This window comes from Dermacentor variabilis, chromosome 11 (assembly GCF_050947875.1).
Source record: "Dermacentor variabilis isolate Ectoservices chromosome 11, ASM5094787v1, whole genome shotgun sequence".
NCBI lineage: Eukaryota > Metazoa > Arthropoda > Arachnida > Ixodida > Ixodidae > Dermacentor > Dermacentor variabilis.
Genome location: NC_134578.1, coordinates 13059625 through 13080597, shown reverse-complemented (window position 1 = coordinate 13080597; position 20973 = coordinate 13059625). Strand labels below are relative to the sequence as shown.

Sequence of the window (20973 nt, the reverse complement as noted above, 5' to 3'; positions counted from 1 at the left end):
ATGCTCCGAGCTAAGAACTGCGTGCGTAAAGCGAAGAAACGGTAGCGAGTTTACGTTCTGGCGCAGTTTAACATAACTTAAAATGAGAAGACCAAGAAAGAACGTAACACAAAACACATGCGCTTCTCTACGCGAACAGAGTTCAGAGATGCATCCATCTCTGAACTCCATTATTAGCCCCGCACATCGCATTTCCAATCGCACAAACCACGGGAAGGCTGTCTACCCTCCCCCTGCCCGCACTTCTGCGCATCTGTCATCATTTTTCGTCCATACAGCAAGAGACTGGAATGACCTGCCAAACGCCATCGTTGATCAGATCGACTCATCGTCATTCAAATCGTCCATAGAAGCAATGTACTGCTGAAATTCCACCCCCTCATGTAATACCCCTTCAACGGGGCCTTTGAGGTACTAATAACTAAATAAAATAAATAAATCAATCAATACCAGAGCACGGCAGTCACATAACCCCTAGCTCACCGGCAACGATATCCTCGAAGCACACAACACCCAGTTCGACAAGCACGTGTGTTGTAAAGCAAATGCAAACTATTGCATTTACCTTCACTAGTGCCAAGGTTTGTCAGGTAAACGCCACTCTGAAAACAATATCAAACTCAAAGCGTACTCACCAAGCTGTAGCTGCCCGGCAGACGTAGAGGCACAATACTAGGTCCAGTCAGTTGGTGAAACAACTGAAATATCTTGCCGCCACCGCTTGCATGCACAGCCGCTCAGTTTTTCAGCCAAGAGCAGACGTTGTAAAAACGCTTCTTGCAGCATTTACTACAGCGGAGCCCAGGCTTGTGAGGGCAGGTGGCGGAAGAACTGTGCATGCTGCGCATGCGCTGTTGTAGGGGCCCTCACAAGATTTGCTGCAAGTGTTGCACTCTCACCCTTCGGCTCGTTTTTTTTCTTTGATCCTCTTCAAACAGCGCGCATGCGTGTGGCTTGTCAAAGGTGATCTCGCCACAGTCATAGCGGCACAATTTTTTTCAGGAAAGAATGCGTGAAACAAACCAGCTCTTTCTACAGTGTAGTTTCCGTCCAATCTCTCGACGTAAGTGTCTAAAATGGCTGTCTTTATCCGCATGCCCCATGTAGTTGTATTACGTTGAACTGCGTTGAATTGTATGTGATGATAAAAAATGTTAAAGTGGTGACTTAAGAGTCTATTATGTAAAAAAGCATCAGTTGCCGTTTGCCATATTCGAGGAAGTCAGTCTCTCCGTCCACCTGACAAGACTTGTGCTCGTGCACAGATCAGAGCATTTGTGAAACGTGTTGACAAGAGCGAGGCTAAAGTATAGCATACATCCGAACTGGTTCAGCGTTGAGAACCGGTTAGCGAAATGTCATAATTTTTTTTCTCCTAACCGAAAATGAGCCGGAACAAAATCGGAGAGAGTTGAAAACGAACAGAACCGGCATTTTTTTTAATTCAACACCCTGGGCACGACGGCGAGCGCCAAGCCAATCAGTTACGCTAATGTGTTCTTAAGGTCAAATGTACGCTCTATGTTGGTGATTCCATTACATTGGTCTTACATACGAAATGTTTCTTCTAACTTTAATGACTACAGTTTTTCAACAATATAAATAAACGTCACTGCGTTTATTAATAAATTCTGTAAGCAAAATACATCACTGCCAAGTCTTCTGCCTGTCGGTACTCCAAAAAGCGTCACAGGAGGAAATGGAACAGCTTATAAGCAATAAAAGTAAGCAGTCGTCGGAGCCTCTTAAAACAACCTGTCGACCTCGGAAGCCAGTTGTCGCGCAAGAACAATGTCTCAAAGCTTGAGTTTTGTACAGCGTCGGCTTGAGAAAGTTGCCGCGACAATACAACCGTCTCAACTCGTGTCAGGAACGCGAGTGCCAAAGTTTATCAAGTCTGGTCTGTACAATTTATAAGCAGCTGCAGTATCATTCCCACGATGCCTGGACCAATCAACAAGGACGACAGTACCAGACAACACGAGAGGGTTATTGAGGAAACGTAGTGCAAAGAAGTACATCATAGGCTGTCCATGACTAAGCACTTCAACACCAGCACGTTCTTTGCTACGTCGTTCAAGTATTCCGCTCAATCAAAGACCCCCCCCCCCTTAAGTGCCACATTTAATAATCCCAGTTAAACACGAGGAACCCCATATAGAAACCTGTATGTTCCCATATATCATACGAGGGCATGACCGATATGATATATAATGGGAACATGTCTTTATACGAGACCCCCATTTGTACCTATGGGATTATTGGACGTGCAGCATATTTTTTTTTTCAATAGGGCGGGTATCAAGTGTGCTGGGTTCAAGTCATGCGCGGCTACAAAGCCAGGTGCCAGCGAATGACTCGGCCGTCACAAACTGTATGTCTATCTGTCCGCTACGTGCTGCCTGGACCGTTCAGTGATGCAAACCGTGCAGATGCACCACGAAATCACGACCGATGGGACATAGTACTCGAAGTACAGCCTCAGGTCATAGCTGTCGGTGACCAGACACTTCAGCGCGGGCAGGTTCTTCACGACTTCGTGCAAGTCTTCCGGCTGGGTGCCCAGTTGACGTATCGACCGACTCGTGTCCAACGTCAGACGTCGAAGACTCGGAAACTCCGTCTTGGCACAAACGGCGAGAAACGCCGCGCACGCGACATCACCTTCTAGCCGAAGTACGTCAAGAATCTCGCGATTGCATTCGAGCAGCGAATGAAACGTTGCTATTGGTTCGATCGGCGGTCCCATGCGGAGGAACGTGAGACGCTTCGGCAGGAGTGCGGCGTCAATGTCATCGGATGCGAGAGCGCAACCGTGCAACGAGAGATTCGTAAGTTTCGGGCAGTGTTCAGAGATGGTACGTAGGTCGACGTCGCTGAAGAATTGCAGGTCGAGTCGCTCCAAATCGACAAACTGCCTAACGATCTTCGACAGGTCGGTTTCCGCGGCGCGGCACTTGCCTTTGCCGGCGAACATCAAGGACAAGCTCGTGAGCTGCTTGAAGTCGACGACCGCGGTCAGGGCCTCTTTCTTCTCAAACACCACCTGCGACCGAGCATGAGACGAAAACATGGAATAGAATTGCTGAGAGCGGGATTCGTGGGTAAGCGAGTCGGATATGCCAGTACGACCTTGACAATCGCGGAGTCAGTTTCCGTAGAATGCTTTACGGCATTTCGCTTGGCAATATATAGTTGGTGCATATCGACAGGTTTCGCCTGCCTAGTGCTACGTAGGAACGACAAAAAAAAAGAAACGAGAACGACCATGAAGGTCTCGGATAGCATTACCATTTCGAATACAATTTCGGTTTGCCTGTTCTCTATAATCTTTTTTTTCGTCGTTCTGTATCTTTTCTTTAGGAGTCTGCGTCTTTTAAATAAAACCAAGTTGTTAGTCAATGTTTTTCTAGTTTCCTTTCTATCACCTCTGGGTAACGTTATGCTGGCTGAACCTGTCAAAATGCTCCAAATCGCTCCTTGTTGGGGCCTTTAAATATATCTGTCCAAGCGGAGATCCCGTCGTAGACAATCCAAATCAATTAATTCATAAATTAAACTCATTACCTTATCCCTATCCTATCCTAATTACCTTATATTACTTTTTAGTTACAAACATTACGGCACATGTTTTCACTGGAAAGTTGAAGGGAATCGCCATAAAAGTCTACTTCCGTGTTTCTACATTTCAATGAGGTCATGTAGACTAGAATAACTGGCAACGAAAAATTCGTTCACAGCAATATACACAGCATAATAAATAGAACCATGAATAATGCATATTAACACTTGTAATGTGATGCGAAATTAATTGCATATCACAGCGATGTTAGAAGCCCGGACAAAAATCCTTTACAAAAGCTTGACTATGGGTCAGGGCCCCTTACAGAAAGTTAACCTTACCAGTAAAGAAGGCAATAATGAAAGCTCAAAAGCAAGCACAGCTCCTAAACATAGCAGCAAGAAAATACTGAAACATCAGAACTAAGAACATCATAACCAGATAAATTTAGGCAATTACAAGCACTGAAAAACAAAGGCACTGACCAGTAGATCACACATACAAATTTCACACCACAATGTGCGATTAGCGGATTAGCGATTATCGTAAGTGCCTAAGCGCCTTACAGCAAGAGGATCACAGCAACTAATAGAATGTATATTTTCATTTATACCATGCACTTGTCATCAGTCAGTCTGTTCCACCGATTTACCATGAAGACAAAAATGGGCTTAGCACACATGTTCATCTTGGTTTGGTAACTTACGATTTCTAAAACATGATAATTACATGACATGAAAACTGTTTACAGCGCAAACACATGCAACCACAAAGTATAAGGGACAGGACACAAGCGCTGTCCTGCTTGTGTCCTGTCCCTTATACTTTGTGGTTGCATGTGTTTGCGCTGTAAACAGTTTTCATGTCAAGTATGCACCAACTCGCCCAGAAAGAAGTTTTAATGATGATAATTACAGCTTGATGGATAGCAAATACTGTCAAAGGTGTTCATTTTTTTAAAATTTCAGTCATACTATGGCATATTGAATATATAATCGTCAGTCTGAGTTTTCTGCGTCGGGTAGGAAGTGATTTTCAGCAAAGTCCATTGTTCAATGTCATGCACTTCCTTCTCCTTCAGAACACTTTGACAAATTTTATGCCCTTCAAGGTTGTTTGTTTCATGGCTAGCACCTTCACTGTTAAGACTGTAAAAAATGTTATTGTACATGACAACAAGCTTAAACTAGGTCTGCGATGCGTGAAGCCGTAAGTTGACAATTGTAATAATTCTCGCCATTTGGTGTACACCAAAACATCTGGTCTGAAAGTTTGACAGCCAGAGCTATTGAAATTGATTAAATGCAATTGTTGCGTCGTCTGTCAAAGCTATCACTTGTGGGGTTCCCACCCGCGCTGTTGGGACAAAGGAAAGACAACAAAGTAGTGCAAACAATCACAAGGACATTTATTGCACCTTTCATCGACTAATGCCTGCTAGCCGAGTTGCTATCCACAAAACATGCCGATGGGCGCGCGACAAATCGCGGACGTCCGACTCGCCGCGACCGGATAACGAGCGAATATGTTCCTCCCATGCTGAACACCAACGCCTGGTTGTTCGCGCGTACGGTCACGCGAACGGTGGCGCATTCGAACAATCGTGTTCGTCCGTTCCGGGGTAGGCTTCGCGAGACGGTCTCACAGAAGCATGGATCGGCGTACGCGTAGAACGTCTGCGACGCTTGCCGATCCCGAGACCAAGAGGAAGAGCCTTCTCCTTTCCGCGCCCAAGTAACCCCGCTGTTAGGTGGCGTTAGCAGAGCACACTCGCACTATCTCTCGCAATGCACTTCAACCAATCGACTGGCGCGGGCACCAAGCCACGCGGCGAAGCCGGATTACAGGAGACGGTAGCTATGCGGGAAAACAACATATCAGGGGACGCGTGAGAGTCGCGCATCCCCATACATTATGTTTAATTTCCACAAAATTTTATTAAGAAAAAAGAACTTTGTTCCTCTCAACGATTCGATTTTACCCCTTAAGAGTCAAGGTGTTAGCCATTAAAAAACACCTTTTATGCACATATGAGGTGGTACCACGTTGGAAGGAATCTGACAGCTCGGTTTATGCCTGAAACGTTAAACAAAGTTTTCTTTTCCTCTTCTTAGAAGAACTTTCTGTGGGCCTAGTTGGTACATAATTGACAAATATTTTTCAAAGCGCAAACAAGGAACACGGCACAAAAGGAAGGCCATTCACAGGACCGCGCCAGTCCCTCTTCTCTCCACTTGGGGAAAGGGGAGCTGCTGGCTGTCTTGCCGAGGGAATAACTTAGACCACTGGGTGTGTGCAACTGGGCATGTGCCCCTGAGTCCTTTCTCGGGCAATCCCCGAGAATGCGTATGTGCGACTGGGTATGCAACATGGATAGACAAACAGAACTAGAGGCAAGTAAGAAAGTTAACGACAGAATTCAAGTAAGCTATAGAGACGTAAATTTTTTGTACTTTCTTTATTAATGCAGACTGTACTGTGGTGAATCGCCGTTTTCTCATGTTATGTGTACCCTGTATCTATAACTACATTTTGGCTAAGGACCTTGTTTTTCTTTTAGTATACAAAACATGTATATGCAAGCCACAGATCAACTTCAATTCAAGTCGGCAGTTGAGGCACTGACGTGTGGAAAAAGAAGTGAACAAAAAGGGTGCAAAGTTGACATCTTGGATGGCATAGAGATGCTCCATTAAAATTTTCTTAAGCATAAAAGAAAGCTTTTCGTATCACTAATTCCCACATAGCATGAAATTCACTATCCTTTTTTCATTGCTCGTTGTGCATTCATATGCGTAATTACAATCCAAATGTAAAAGGTAAACATTTACCTCAAGTTTCTTAACCGCGGGGCAAAAACTCCTAGCGCCTGTGACCTCGGCGACGCCAACATCTCTGTACGAAAGGGCGGTGCCAGGCAGCTCACGCCAGATTCCCAGGATCACTTCCGGACACTTGCGCAAGTAGGCATAGTCCACGTCATCCAGCGCAACTTCCTCTGACAGGACATCCCATATATGAAGCACAGCATCCAAGGCGGAATGGACGGAGACTATCTGAAGAATACAAACACGTGCGACAGCAGTGGACAAAAATTGGACACTCACAAGCTTTTGATTTTGTATAGACAGGACTATCGGAACTGTGTTTGCACTCTTAAAACAGTTACACACTTTGGGGTGTATATTTGCCCCACAACAATAATCATCAGCCTTGCTTGCGTTCCTTTTCTTGAAAACTCAGCATTCGCTACTTTCCTGTCGAGAATGCTGTGTCACGCTGATAATGTGCCAGCCATTCATGACTTCGAAGTACCAGTCTCGCAGCGTTAAAGAAAGGAAATACGGGCAAGAGAGATGGCGATTATTGCTCAGGGGTAAAATAAGAATAAGCCCCAAAGGGTATAATTTTTTTTAAGATTGTGGATAGTATATTGACAAGGGTCGATACAGATGCAAGTCTATAAGTCTATTGAATGTATATACACTGGTCTATGCGAATTACCAATAAATAATTTATAGGAAACAGTCGATAGATAGTGTACGGTCATAAGTCCGTCACTTGTTATTAATTTATAATTGTCTATAGGATTGTCTACAGAGTTTAGAAACAACTTTTAATAATATTCTATAGACCGTGTAAATATATTTTATTAGGTCATACTGGAAGAGGACGTCTAACTTTGGTGGTGCAGTAACTTAGCTTACAACATACCGATCATGATGATGACGACGATATCAACTGGCATCCCCTTTCAAACGAGTAATGACAAATAGACACCTGGCTTTCTTGAGTTAATCAAGTTTAGTACATCTATTGCAGTCTGGCATTTTGCCTCTCTCCCTGTTCTGTCTCTTCATTAAAACCTCTATATTACATTGCAGTTACATATGCCTCAAACCAATAGAATTATATTAACTTTCAATAGCAACACTTTAATCAACCAAGAGGCGGGCTTCAGGGAGAGATTTTCTACAATGGATCACATCCATGTCATCAAATTATTGATAAATCTATGGAATACAACCAACATCTCTATATGGCTTTCATAGATTATGAAAAGGTATTTGATTCTGTAGAGATACCAGCAGTTATAGAGGCATTCTGTAATCAAGGAGTACAGGAGGCATACGTGAATGTCTTGGGAAATATCTACAAAGATTGCACAGCTTCAGTGGTTCGCGACAATAAAAGTAGAAAATTACCTACCAAGAAAGGGGTCAGCCAAAGAGACACAATGTCTCGAATGCTATTCACTGCATGCTTAGAAGTATTGAAGATATTACACTGGAAAGGCTTAGGAGTGAGGATCAACGGCGAATATGTCAACAACCCTCAGTTTACAGATGACACTATCGTGTTCAGAAATAATGGGGAAGAATTACAACAAATGATTGAGGACCTTAACCAAGAAAGTGTAAGAGTAGAATTAAAGATTAATATGCAGAAGGACAAAGGTAATATTCAACAGCCTGGCAGGGGAACAAGAATTTATGATCGCCGATCAGCCTCTAGAATTTGTGCAAGAGTATGTTTATCTAGGTCACTTACTGACTCTGATCATGAGAACGAAATTTATGCAATAAAAATGGGTTGGAGTGCATATGGCAGGCGGTACCAAATACTGACTGGGAGCTTGCCACTGTCATTAAAAACAAAAGTCCACAATCATTGCATTCTACCGCTGCTAACATATGGGGCAGAAACTTGGTTAACAAAGAAGCTCGAGGACAAGTTAAGGATCGCGCAAAGAGCGATGGAACAAAATGTTAGACGTGACATTAAGAGAAAGGAAGAGAGCGGCGTAGATCAGAGAGCAAACGGGGATAGTCAATACTCTAGTCGACATTAAAGAAAAATATGGAGCTGGGCAGGCCATGTAATGCATAACGTACCTAACCGGTGGACCATTAGGGTAGCAGAATGGGTGCCAAGGGAAGCGAAGCACAGTCTAGGATGGTAGAAAATTAGGTGGGATGATGAAATCAAAAAATTTGGAGGTGCCAATTGGAATTAGCTTGCACAAGACAGGTGTAATTGGGGATCGTAGGGAGAGGCCTTCATCCTGGCACTGGGCATAAATATAAGCTGATGATGCCTCTAGCAACCATGACTTGACCACTTATTGCTCCCATTTGCATTAGATCCCAGTGCTTCCGGAAAGTGGACGTTGCCTATGTTCTTGCTGGGTGCATATCCTGGCATTCCATTACGATCTGCCAAGCCACCTTTGTACTTTTGTTGTAGTAAACACATGCTTCATACTGCAGAAAATGTTTCCTACAGCATGTTCTTGTCCTTGAAAGCAGCTCGAGCCTCAAATAGCAAGACGCTGCTCTTATAGTGTTATCCTTTAGCTTTACTTTCTAATTTCTTTCTTGTTGTTCATGTAAATCTCCAAGGCCCTATTTTTGTTTCCATCCTTTGCATCCAATTTACTGTCTCCGTTTCTCTGCTTTCTTTTTGATGACTTCGGTTGTCTATTCGGACATTTAATTACCCTGTACTTGGTGGCCAACTTTCTTCACCTCTTCCTCCATTTCGTGCCCATACTTTTGAAATACAGAAAGTTGTGCAATTTAGCTGCCAAATTGGCTTTCTTCACAACTAATTTTGCTATGCACTTCTCTGACTTCGAAAGAAGCCCACCCCTAGTCACCTTGCGCTGCCTCGATTGCAGTTTTAGTGTGGGTCCCCAAGGCCAACCAGGTAACTGACATTTAGTTAACATGCAGCCCTGACAAGACATGATTTTAAGCATAGATAGGCACTTGCGAACCAGCAGCTTTCGTATAGCGCCACCAAGGCAGATGGTGGAAGTTTTTCAGTAGTTTCGCAATACTTAGGGAGCCTTAGATAATTTTACGCAGCACCATTTCAACTGTCGTACACTGAAAAACATTCACTCGACACTCGGATAGACTCCATAAAATTCAAGGCCCTCGGCCGAAGTGGTCACTATACTTATTTGACGCTTCTTGTTAATTGACTGAGGAAAAAGTTAGTGCCCCGTGTCCACCAAAAACATTATATTTTTACATGCTGAAACTACGATTTGGTTTAGAGGCACGCCGTAGTGGGGGACTTCGGGTTAATTTTGATTACCCGGGGTCCTTTGCCGCACACTTGAATTTATCTACAAAGGTGTTATTGCATTTCGCTTCCATCGAAATACAGCCGGCGCGGCCGCCATCGAACCCACGACCTCGAGATCAACAGCGCAACGCCACAGCCACTCGGCTACTGCGGCGAGCCCAGTGTCCACTCGAAAGTATACGCGTAAGGAAGCGTCCTTCGAGAAGCGCCTCACCGCAGCTACAAATGGCCGAGGAGGCGCTTTGAACCACAATGAGCACTTCAGCCGAGAGCCGCTTCTACAGCCAACTTCCACTTCCTCTGGCCCGTTCTCCAGCTCACGGAGCTCACTCACATTGGGAAGCACCAGCAGGCAGTCGGAGAGGAGCGGCTCGTCCAGCTCAAGGTTGGCCGACCCGAGCGCCGGTGCGTCGCCCACGATCCGCTCCAGCGATGACTGCTGGGACAGCGGACGAAGGTCCAGTAGTAACGTTAACCGAGAATTGGTGGGACAGTTTCTTAAGGCATTCTAGACAGGTCGCATAGGTCCGGCAATGTGAAGAGCGCTAGAACGACATGTCCGGCACTTTCCTGCGAGGAATTCCACGCGCGTCTCGGCGTCCCCAAGTGCTGGACGTGCCGTTTAAAGGGTCAATAAACAAAAACAGTTACTCAGTTTCGACTTATAAAGTGTTGTTTCAAAACTTTATCGTTGCTAATTCCGCTTACGTGATTTTATTATTACTGGATAAAATGAAAGCAAAACTATCCTTTTTCGAATGTCGTGCCGGAGCCCCGGCGCCAGTAGGTCGGTCTGACGACACCAATTTCAAAATATATTTTCGTAGTTGGGTCTTTATAGATCGGTAAAAGTTCTTGCGACTTGCTAAATGCAGTCTTTGTCTCTTTTTGAACGCAATGAAGTTCACCTCTGCCGATGAAGTATCAACTAGACCCGAGCACACGGCGTCAGAATCTATGACGTCACCGCACCATCGACATTATCGTGACGTCGAGACAGGGCAATATACTCTGACGTCATGTAGCAACACGCCTACGTACGATGAAGTACGCCACTGATAAAGAAAATAAACAAATGCGTCGCGCGATCTACTGCGCTCACGTGTGGCAGCTCCAGTGATTGCAGCAGCGGAACGAGCCACTGTTGCGTGACGGCATAACGCAGTCACCTCCTGGGTACCGAAACCAAAACTGGTTCGTAGGAACAAAAAGTACGATAAATTATTTACGGCGCTCATGACGCTTGCCAGCATTTTTTTTTTCGGGTTTACACGGTTTGTGCTTTCATTAACTGCTACAAAACTATGGCAAGTCGTAAATGTTACGTGACAAAGTTATACCCTAAACAACGTCGAATTTCTTGATAATGTACAGAACATTGAAAGGAGCAGCAGCACGCAATTCGAAAAAAAAGAAAGCGCGGGTACGTGCCTTTCTGCCGCTGTGGCCCTCACAGTCTTGACGGCTGCAGACGCCACGGAAGGCCAGGTTGTGCGGTAGCGCCAAGTCCGTGACCGAGGGGAACCAGCTCGCCAGCTTGCACACGCTGTCCCTGCGCATGTGAGGCGCACTCTACGAAACCTGACTTATGTTCACACCATGCTAGAAGAAACGGAGAGTACTGCAAGATGGAGTGCAATATTAAAAGCGTTACACCCTTAGGGGCGTTTCCTCTCATCAAACAACACTCGTCGTGGTGCAGTTCCTTTCTTTAGCGCTGTGCGCTCGATGCTTTCACGTCAGGAACGCTGGTCATGCTGATAAGCACGTGTTGTTTGTGACCTGACAATAGCGAGAACGCAGCGTTAAGAAAGTAAATGCATGCAAATTAGATGGCGATTATTATGCGGAAAGAAAATAACACCTTAAGTGTGCTCATGTTTCTTGGGGTGTACTGACGTTTCTTTTGCGACCAAGCGTGAAGGTGCTCTTATCGGTAAGTCCCAGAACTTACATTTGACTCCCCTTTTTCGTTAGTTCCCGTATTCCCCTTTCCGATGGAGCACTGGCGTTGTGCTCCATTGCATGACAAATTCAAGAACTCTCACGTGACTCCTCTTTTCAGGAGTCGTCGCTCTACTCGATCGCGTATAGTGCCATTCCGCTAGCGCCCAACAGCGAAGTTTTACATGTGGAGAGTGTAAGTACTCTCATTTGAATATTCTTCTGGGGAGTTCGTGTACACTTCGATCGAGCACTGACAGTGCTTGCGTCCAATCGCGAAGGCACTCAAATATGGAGCGTAAGAACTCTAAAAAATGGAGTCACATGGAGACCTGCGAAGCTTAGGATTACAAAAGAACACTTTAAAATTCAGTGAAAATAGAAAAAATTGTCGATTAATTTTGTTCACAGTTCACTAAGGCGTTTCACAATTTCTTCTGTAGGAATGCTGTAAACAAGTACTTTTCTCTACATCACCGCACTAACAATGATGAGCGCCGCAAACAAGGATTATTTTTATTAAGTTTACGATAAAATATTAGCGTGACAGCTGTCGAAGATCTGGCTGGCGTCATACGGTGGTTCTTGGTTAAAACACGTTGGTGGGCTAGTTGGTTAGAATCCATGATAGAGTGTATGAGCGCGACTGAACGAGGTCGTCGAAAGAAACAGAGACACAGAGACTCCGTCTGCATTCTAGTCGTCTCCGCTGTAAAATGCGTCAATAGAGAGTTTTAGTGCGACCGGTATTCCGGCAAGCGCCGGCGGTTTGCCGGATGAGCGAGGGCACAAACGTGAGCGACCGGATTGGTGGCCATACCTGGTGTCGCAAAGCTCGACCATACAAACACACAGTCAAGTATATTCTTCTACGCGGCTGGCGTAAACTTTCCGCAGGGACGTAATCGCAATCATGGTTACGCCGCTACTGAAAATTTGCACCAGGAGCAAAGTACAATATACTTTTTAATGCGAGGGTAAATGCCTCAGGGCATAAAGCGGTATGAGGTGCGGGAGAATAAGGATAATTAAATGAATGAAAAAAGATTTGCGGATCTAATGAAGTCCAAGAAGGATCGATAATGTAGTCCCTGCGTCCACGCAGTGTAATCCCTAGGATTATGCGGCGAAAGTCCCGCTGCTGCGAGGTGCCGTAGCGTTGTCGGTTTCAATGCCGGGCAAACCCACAGCAGGTGGTGGACGTCGGCATCAGCATTTCGTGACTTGCAGACTGGACAACCAGGGCGAGGATATAAATGGCGAGAGTACGGCCACTTCCGAGTCACGGCAAGATTGAGGGCAACCCAGACCCGGATCCTTCGAAGCGCAACCTCCTCTGCACGGATAAGACCGTGGGGGAGGTTTACCGCACACGGAGGTATGAGAGCACGTGTGCTGCGCCGGAGGTGCTCCTTTCTTGTTAAAAGAAGGGTGCCATCATCTAGGTGAAGGATATGAGGCAGTGCCGATGTAGAGATCGCTAGACGGGTCGCAGAATCCGCACTGCTTTGGAAGCTCAGAGGGTCGCGTGCGATCCACTCGATAGATATTGGCTGCGGGATGCGTGCCGCCAGAAGATGGATCTGTCGACATATTTCAGGGCTGCGACTGACGCGTCGCAGAAGCCGCGTCACCTAGAGGGCATCAGTGTGGATGGCGATACGGGCCGTGGGGACTATGGGAAATGCGGACACAGAGCACAATGCTTCTCTTACACCAAAGAGCTCAGCACAAAAGGAGGAAGGAGGCTCTTGCATTTGAAACCGGGACGTCTTATTAAGGGCAGGTGCGCAAGGGCAATAAAGTGCAGTGGTCGTTTCACAGTCCTGAATGCTTGCACCAACGTAAAGCACGATGCAGCCGAGCGGCAGGCGGGCGTCTTGAGCTAAAATTCAGTCACGAAGCGACGCCGCCGCGTGAATTGATGTCGGGTGACGTATATCAATTGGCTTGTTATCGCTCAGCTGTACAAAACTCCAGGGAGGAAGAACTGGCGACGGTGGTGGTAGAAGGGAGTACGAGAAAGCGTAAGCCCTGAGAGCACACGTTGCGTGTCAAAGACTGGCCTTAAGCCTGCGAGCATCATGTCGCTGCTGCACCAGCTCATCTAGTGTGTTCAGCTGTGAATTCTCTTGAGGGCCACGATCGGGGTGATGCGGGGAAGGCAAGTGATGACCCTCATTGCCTCCCGATTAACAGTTTCAAGGCAATCCCATTGTGCCCTCGTCTAATGCTGGAATTGGGCTTGATAAACAAGGCGCGGTTGCACTACCGCCTTCACCAACTGTCGCGCAACGTATAAGCGGCCCGTTTTAGGAGCAATGCGCCTAATCAGACCCAAAGTCTAAATCGCCTGCTTTTTAGCGCTGAAGAGCCAAGCAGTTCCGGTTCCCGACTCGTGGACCGTCAGACCCAGAATTTTGTAGTTGAACATTGTTGAAGTGGGTTGCCGGATAGATGAAGACGAATGGGTGTTGCAGAGAGTTTATGCCGGCACCAGCGATTCGCGACTGACATGTAAGCAGATTTGCTGACGGAAAGCTGAAGGCCGACCGAAGAAGCGTAAGTTGACGTAATATATAAAGCTACTTGGCTACTGAAATATTAGCTCTGCCTTCTCTTGGTTGAGCTCTGCGCCATGTGACAGCACCACTTTTGCCGCTCGCGTTTACGCCCCCACCCATACGGGAATCCGTCTAAGTTGCCCACGTTTGCTGGAATACCAGACACGCTAAAACTCTGATCTCAACAGCTATCATCTACATTTAAATGGACGCGACAAGAGCGCGCCCAGTCAGAAGTTGGACTCGGACAGCCGGACACGACAGCGTTTATGGAAGCTTGTCTACCTAAAAGGGTCGATCGCTGCGGCAGCCTGGATCGATGAGAGAGAATATAGCGTGCGTCTCGCTCCTCGCTGCTGGCTGTACGCCGTCGACCCGACACGCATGCGTTCACGTGCGCGCTGCATGTGTGTCGGGATGCGTCAAGAAACCCCGCGCAGACGACCTGGCGCTGACCGACTCGACGCTCGCTCCGCCCGGCCCGTTAGCGTTCGCGTAAACGCTACGTGATCACGGCAGGCAAATCTAAGTCTGACGCAAACTCGACTGGTTTTAATGCGGAAAGCATGTGCCCCATTAGGCGGAAATCCGTCGGCGTGACTGAAAGATGGTACCAGAAATGGCCGGCGGCGCAAGGAGTAAAAACACGTCAAAAATGCTTGCATTGACGTCATATTTCTTAGGGACGTTCATGTAAACGAAGTAAATTAATGGCTTTGAAAAGCTGCGGGCTCTGGCCAAGTCGCTTGCCTCTAAAGCGACATTTACCCGCAGTCTCCTGTATCACAGATGGCAATAAAGAAGTTATTATTATTATGGTCTGAGTGGAAATCGAGCCCGGGCTTTCGGGGTACGAGAAAAGCACGCTTCCCCGACGCCATGGTGGCTCCACGCTTCTGTCCGACTAAAGGTGTGCCTAGTGCGTGCGTAATCGCACACATCACGTCACAGCCATCTGGCTGACTAAAAATGTGGCCTAGTGCATGCGCCACTGGGCACGTGACGGTGCAGCCGATGGGGAAGAGGTGGCGCCACGTCATGACTGTATAAAATGTGCGTGTTCATGACGTTCCGAGGTCTGCGAACGGTATAACGCTTTCTCGTTCCCGCGCGAAAGCAGTTTTAAGTGTATACGCCGAATTTTTTGTCCGGTTCATACAAACAACGTGATTTACGTTGATAGTGACGGCACCAACCTGTTGTGAATGATGCACAGGGAGCGCGCTGCCGCCAGAACCGTCATTGCGGCGCGACGGTAAGGCTTTGATGAAGAGAACGCCACGCATCCGGCGAACAGGGCCCTCGAAACGCCAAGGTTCGCCAAGGCCTCCTTGCGAGCCACCAAGGTCTTCGGGTCGGTGAACACGCGCCTGAGGTCCGGGGTCACGATACAGCCATCCGGTACTCCGGTACGCCCACGTTTCAACGGAAGGTTCAGGCACAAGACGACGGTGTCCACAGCCGAGAGGAGTGTGTCGAGGTCGTCCAGGTAGTCATCAGGAAAGCCAGGATCATCAACGGATTTCTCATCTTCTTTGTCCTCGGGTCTGCACTCCAACGTGTCGCAGGCGGAGGCAGGCTTCCTGCGTCTTGGCATGTCTCCTGCACGGTGTACAAAAAGCAACTCAAGATTTTGGTCAACAGTGATCCAGCGAGGGATGTCTGAGGCTGTGATAACTGATGTTGCAAGCTGGAGCCAATCTTTCGACAGGGGCTTTTGTCTTCGCCAGGGAAGCAATTGATTTGTCCTGACGAAGGATACAACTCCCTTTGTCGAAGAGTTGCTCATTTGTTGCCTTGATGAAGACAAACACCTTTGTCACAACGTCTTCAGCCTTAGGCTTCGTTTGTTCGACCATTTATGTCACTATCATCCTGTGAACTTCTGTCTCGTTTGGAAGTCGACATTTTGAATGAACTGTGAGCTTAACGTTCCAAAATTGAACGGTGGGTTACGAGGGACACAATAGCCGAGGGCTCCGGATTAATGTTCACCACCTGGCGTTTCCTTAAAGTGCACCCAACGCATGGTACACGAGCGTTCTTGTATTTCGCCCCCATCGGTAGGTGGCTGTCGCGATCAGGATCTAACCTGCCATCTCCTCCTCAGCAAATCAACGCCATAGCCACTAAGCTATCGATCGCGCTTGGTTCAAGATCTTGAATTGGGCTCATTTGGGTCCTGTCCAAGGGCTGCGCCTACACTGAGTGCTACAGTGATGTTTTTAGCGGCGAAACGCATCGCTTGTAGCCCTGGCGTACGCGGTCACACGTAACTAGCACACCGAAGAAAAAGACAGAGGAAGCGAAGTACCCACCAGCCGCGCTTATAGCTTCGCTAGTTTCAACGAAGGCATCGTGCAATATTCAAAGGCAGTAGAGTGGAACATCAAGGAGGAAAATCCGCTCAAAGGAAGCGTCAAGTGACAATGGTGAGCCAGCCATCATCAAGTTCGACTGGCTGAACATGTAATCCCGTCATGTGAGAGAATTTGTGAAAGAAGCGCACGGCAGGTAGCTTCTTCGTGTAGAACGGAATGTGTGCGGCGTCAATGTGTTCTTCCCGTGTCTGCACGTTGGAATACTGAAAACTAGGAAAATATGTACATACTCTGGCAAGAAATGAACACTACTGTACAAGCCCATATTGAGAAAAAAAATGCGCTGAGCGACTAGCGGAGCAGGCAAACTACCGCCCATCTAACGGAACCTACTAAGACCTCGTCATTCAGGAGCAGCTCTGCTGAGGCTCCGAAATCCGGGAGGGAAAAATGAACAAATGGAATAGCGTCATGAAACGCTGATTTGCGAAAGTTGATACAAGACGTCATCCACCGACCTTGTTTCCTCGTTCGCTCATGAAACACATAATGGATGATTTCCTAGTTTTGTATCGAGAGCTGCGCATATCACCTGCTCGGGGCTATACGGCGCGGGCAGACACAAAGAAAGTGTGCGAATGTTTCGTCACAGCTGCAAGTCTCACATAAAGGGCTGCCAGCCATTCCGATCGGGAAGGCGTAGGAGTTCGTAAACGCAACGACGACTGTCACACACGGTACAACATGGCTTGTTCACGTCACGGCAATGCAGGCGGCATACATAAATGTATTAAGTCAGTGCTAAGAAAGTAGCTCCATGCAGAAGGCTACATGTCTGTTGCTGAAGTTCCTTGATGTCGAAAAGCTTACATAAAGCACTTTGAGAACGCTGCCTACCACCGTTGCTACTGCTGGAATATGCACGCGGTGTAATTCATTTCTGTTTCTTTCTCACTACATATATACTAATTATCTTTTCCCCCGCGGAGGGTAGCTAACCAGAACTGCCTATATGGTTATCCTACCTGTCTTTCCATTTATCCTTCCTCTCTCGTTCATAAAGCACAACTTTTTTTCGGCGAGAAAATTTATCCCGATGATGACCTTTAACAGCAGAACTATGTCGAGTGAGGCTAGCTTAGCAGGACACTTTGAGGAACTATCAGACGTTGTTTGGGATATTATCGGCCTTAGTGAGATTATAAGAACTGGTGAGGCTTATACATTGCTAACTAAGGGCCATGTCCTCTGCTACACAGGCCTTCCTGATAAGAAGCAATACGGGGCAGGATTCCTAATTCATAAAGAAATAGCGGGCAACATTGACGAATTCTACAGCATTAATGAGAGGGTAGCAGTAGTCGTAATCAAACTTAATAAGAGGCATAAAGGTAGTACAAGCCTACGCTCCAACATCCAGTAACGACGATGAGGAAGTAGATAAGTTTTATGAAGATGTTGAATTAGCGATTAGAAAAGTGCAAACTCGGTATACAGTAGTAATGGATGACCTCAATGCAAAAGTGGGGGAAAAGCAAGTGGGTGAGCAGGCAATTTGCAAATACGGCGTCAATTCTAGAAACGCTAAAGGAGATGGGTGGAAAACTTTATTTGGTCCTGACGCTAAAGGAGAGATGCTGGTAGAATTCGCAGAAAGGAATACGCTGAGAATAATTAACACTTTCTTCAGGAAACGCAGCAACAGAAAATGGACCTGGAAAAGCCCTAACGGTGAAACAAGAAATGAAATTGATTTCATACTTTCTGCCGATCCCAGCATAATGCAGGATGTAGAAGAGATAGGTAGCGTAAAGTGCAGTGATCACAGGTTAGTGTAGGCTAGGATTCCCCTCAATTTGAACAGAGAAAGAGTAAAATTCGTCAAGAAGAGACAGGTAAACCTAGAGGCAGTAAGGGTCATCATCATCATCAGCAGCAGCCTAGTTACGCCCACTGCAGGGCAAAGGCCTCTCCCATACTTCTCCAACTACCCCGGTCATGTACTAATTGTGGCCATGTTGTCCCTGCAAACGTCTTAATGTCATCCGCCCACCTAACTTTCTGCCGCCCCCTGCTACGCATCCCTTCCCTTGGAATCCATTCCGTAACCCTCAGTGACCATCGGTTATCTTCCCTCCTCATTACATGTCCGGCCCATGCCCATTTCTTTTTCTTGATTTCAACTAAGATGTCGTTTACCCGCGTATGTTGCCTCACCCAATCTGCTCTTTTCTTATCCCTTAACGTCACACCCATCATTCTTCTTTCCATAGCTCGTTGCGTCGTCCTCAATTTCAGCAGAACCCTTTTCGTAAGCCTCCAGGTTTCTGCCCCATATGTGAGTACTGGTAACACACAGCTGTTATACACTTTCCTTTTGAGGGATAGTGGCAACCTGCTGTTCATGATTTGAGAATGCCTGCCAAACGCACCCCAGCCCATTCTTATTCTTCTGGTTATTTCAGTCTCGTGATCCGGATCCGTGGTCACTACCTGCCCTAAGTAGATGTATTCCCTTACCACTTCCAGTGCTTCGCTACCTATCGTAAACTACTGTTCTCTTCCGAGACTGTTAAACAATACTTTAGTTTTCTGCAGATTAATTTTCAGACCCACCCTTCTGCTTTGCCTCTCCAGGTCAGTGAGTATGCATTGCAATTGGTCTCCTGAGTTACTAAGCAAGGCAATATCATCAGCGAATCGCAAGTTGCTAAGGTATTCTCCATCAACTTTTATCCCCAATTCTTCCCACTCTAGGCCTCTGAATACCTCCTGTAAGCATGCTGTGAATAGCATTGGAGATATCGTATCTCCCTGTCTGACGCCTTTCTTTATAGGGATTTTGTTGCTTTCTTTGTGGAGGACTACGGTGGCTGTGGAGCCGTTATAGATATCATCCAGTATCTTTACATATGGCTCATCTACACCCTGATTCCGTAATGCCTCCATGACTGCTGAGGTTTCGACTGAATCAAACGCTTTCTCGTAATCAATGAAAGCTATATATAAGGGTTGGTTATATTCTGCACATTTCTCTATCACTTGATTGATAGTGTGAATATGGTCTATTGTTGAGTAGCCTTTACGGAATCCTGCCTGTTCCTTTGATTGACAGAAGTCTAAGGTGTTCCTGATTCTATTTGCGATTACCTTAATAAATACTTTGTAGGCAACGGACAGTAAGCTGATCGGTCTATAATTTTTCAAGTCTTTGGCGTCCCCTTTCTTATGGATTAGGATTATGTTAGCGTTCTTCCAAGATTCCGGTACGCTCGAGGTTATGAGGCATTGCGTATACAGGGTGGCCAGTTTCTCTAGAACAATCTGACCACCATCCTTCAACAAATCTGCTGTTACCTGATCCTCCCCAGCTGCCTTCCCCCTTTGCATAGCTCCTAAGGCTTTCTTTACTTCTTCTGGCGTTACCTGTGGGATTTCGAATTCCTCTAGGCTATTCTCTCTTCCACTATCGTCGTGGGTGCCACTGGTACTGTATAAATCTCTATAGAACTCCTCAGCCACTTGAACTATCTCATCCATATTAGTAACGATATTGCCGGCTTTGTCTCTTAACGCACACATCTGATTCTTGCCTATTCCTAGTTTCTTCTTCACTGTTTTTAGGCTTCCTCCGTTCCTGAGAGCCTGTTCAATTCTATCCATATTATAGTTCCTGATGTCCGCTGTCTTACGCTTGTTGATTAACTTAGAAAGTTCTGCCAGTTCTATTCTAGCTGTAGGGTTAGAGGCTTTCATACATTGGCGTTTCTTGATCAGATCTTTCGTCTCCTGCGATAGCTTACTGGTTTCCTGTCTAACGGCGTTACCACCGACTTCTATTGTGCACTCCTTAATGATGCCCATGAGATAGTCGTTCATTGCGTTCATTGTTCAGCAGTAAGGGTAAAAGCAGACAAATTCAGGCTGGTACTTACCAACAAATATGCAGCCTTAGAACAGAGAGAAGAAGATGACATAGAGATAATGAAGGAAACCTGTAACTAGGCTGGCTTTAGAGGCAGCAATTGAAGTGGGAGGCAAGGCACCAAGGCAACCAGCAGGCAAGCTCTCCCAAGTAACAAAGGACCTAATAAAGAAACGACAAAAAATGAAAGGATCCAATTCAAGAGATAAGATACAATTCGCAGAACTGTCAAAACTGATGAACAAGACGAAGATAAGTGATATTCGAAATTATAACGTGAGAAAGACTGAAGAAGCCGTAAAAAATGGAGGCCACCTGAAATCAGTGAGAAGGAAACTTGACATAGGACAAACCAAGATGTAGGCACTGAAAGATAAGCAGTGTAATATCATCAGCAATCTCAAAGGTATAATAAAAGCAGCGGAAGAATTCTATACTGACCTTTACAGTACCCAGAAGGCTTCGGAGTACTCCATTCGAAACAATAATGAACAGTATACAGAAACTTCTCCTATAACTAGAGATGAGGTCAGAAGGGCCTTGCAAGACACGAAACGGGGA

The 20973-nt window shown here is 46.3% G+C and overlaps 1 protein-coding gene across 3 annotated transcripts in view; it reads right to left on the bottom strand.

Annotated features, from left to right (window-relative positions):
- Positions 1 to 1605: 1605 nt before the first annotated feature.
- LOC142564841 (uncharacterized) overlaps positions 1606 to 20973 on the bottom strand; it is a 36043-nt gene continuing 16675 nt past the window's right edge. For 2 of the 3 annotated variants that reach the window (XM_075676020.1, XM_075676019.1), the window contains exons 2-6: positions 15363 to 15768; positions 11090 to 11210; positions 9993 to 10094; positions 6394 to 6618; positions 1606 to 3046 (exon numbers count right to left, since the gene is read on the bottom strand). In XM_075676020.1, the coding sequence (XP_075532135.1) occupies positions 2381 to 3046; positions 6394 to 6618; positions 9993 to 10094; positions 11090 to 11210; positions 15363 to 15763 (1515 nt within the window). In that variant the 5' untranslated portion in view covers positions 15764 to 15768 and the 3' untranslated portion in view covers positions 1606 to 2380. The remainder of the gene's footprint in view (positions 3047 to 6393; positions 6619 to 9992; positions 10095 to 11089; positions 11211 to 15362; positions 15769 to 20973) is intronic. The other variant, XM_075676021.1, reaches the window with a different exon arrangement.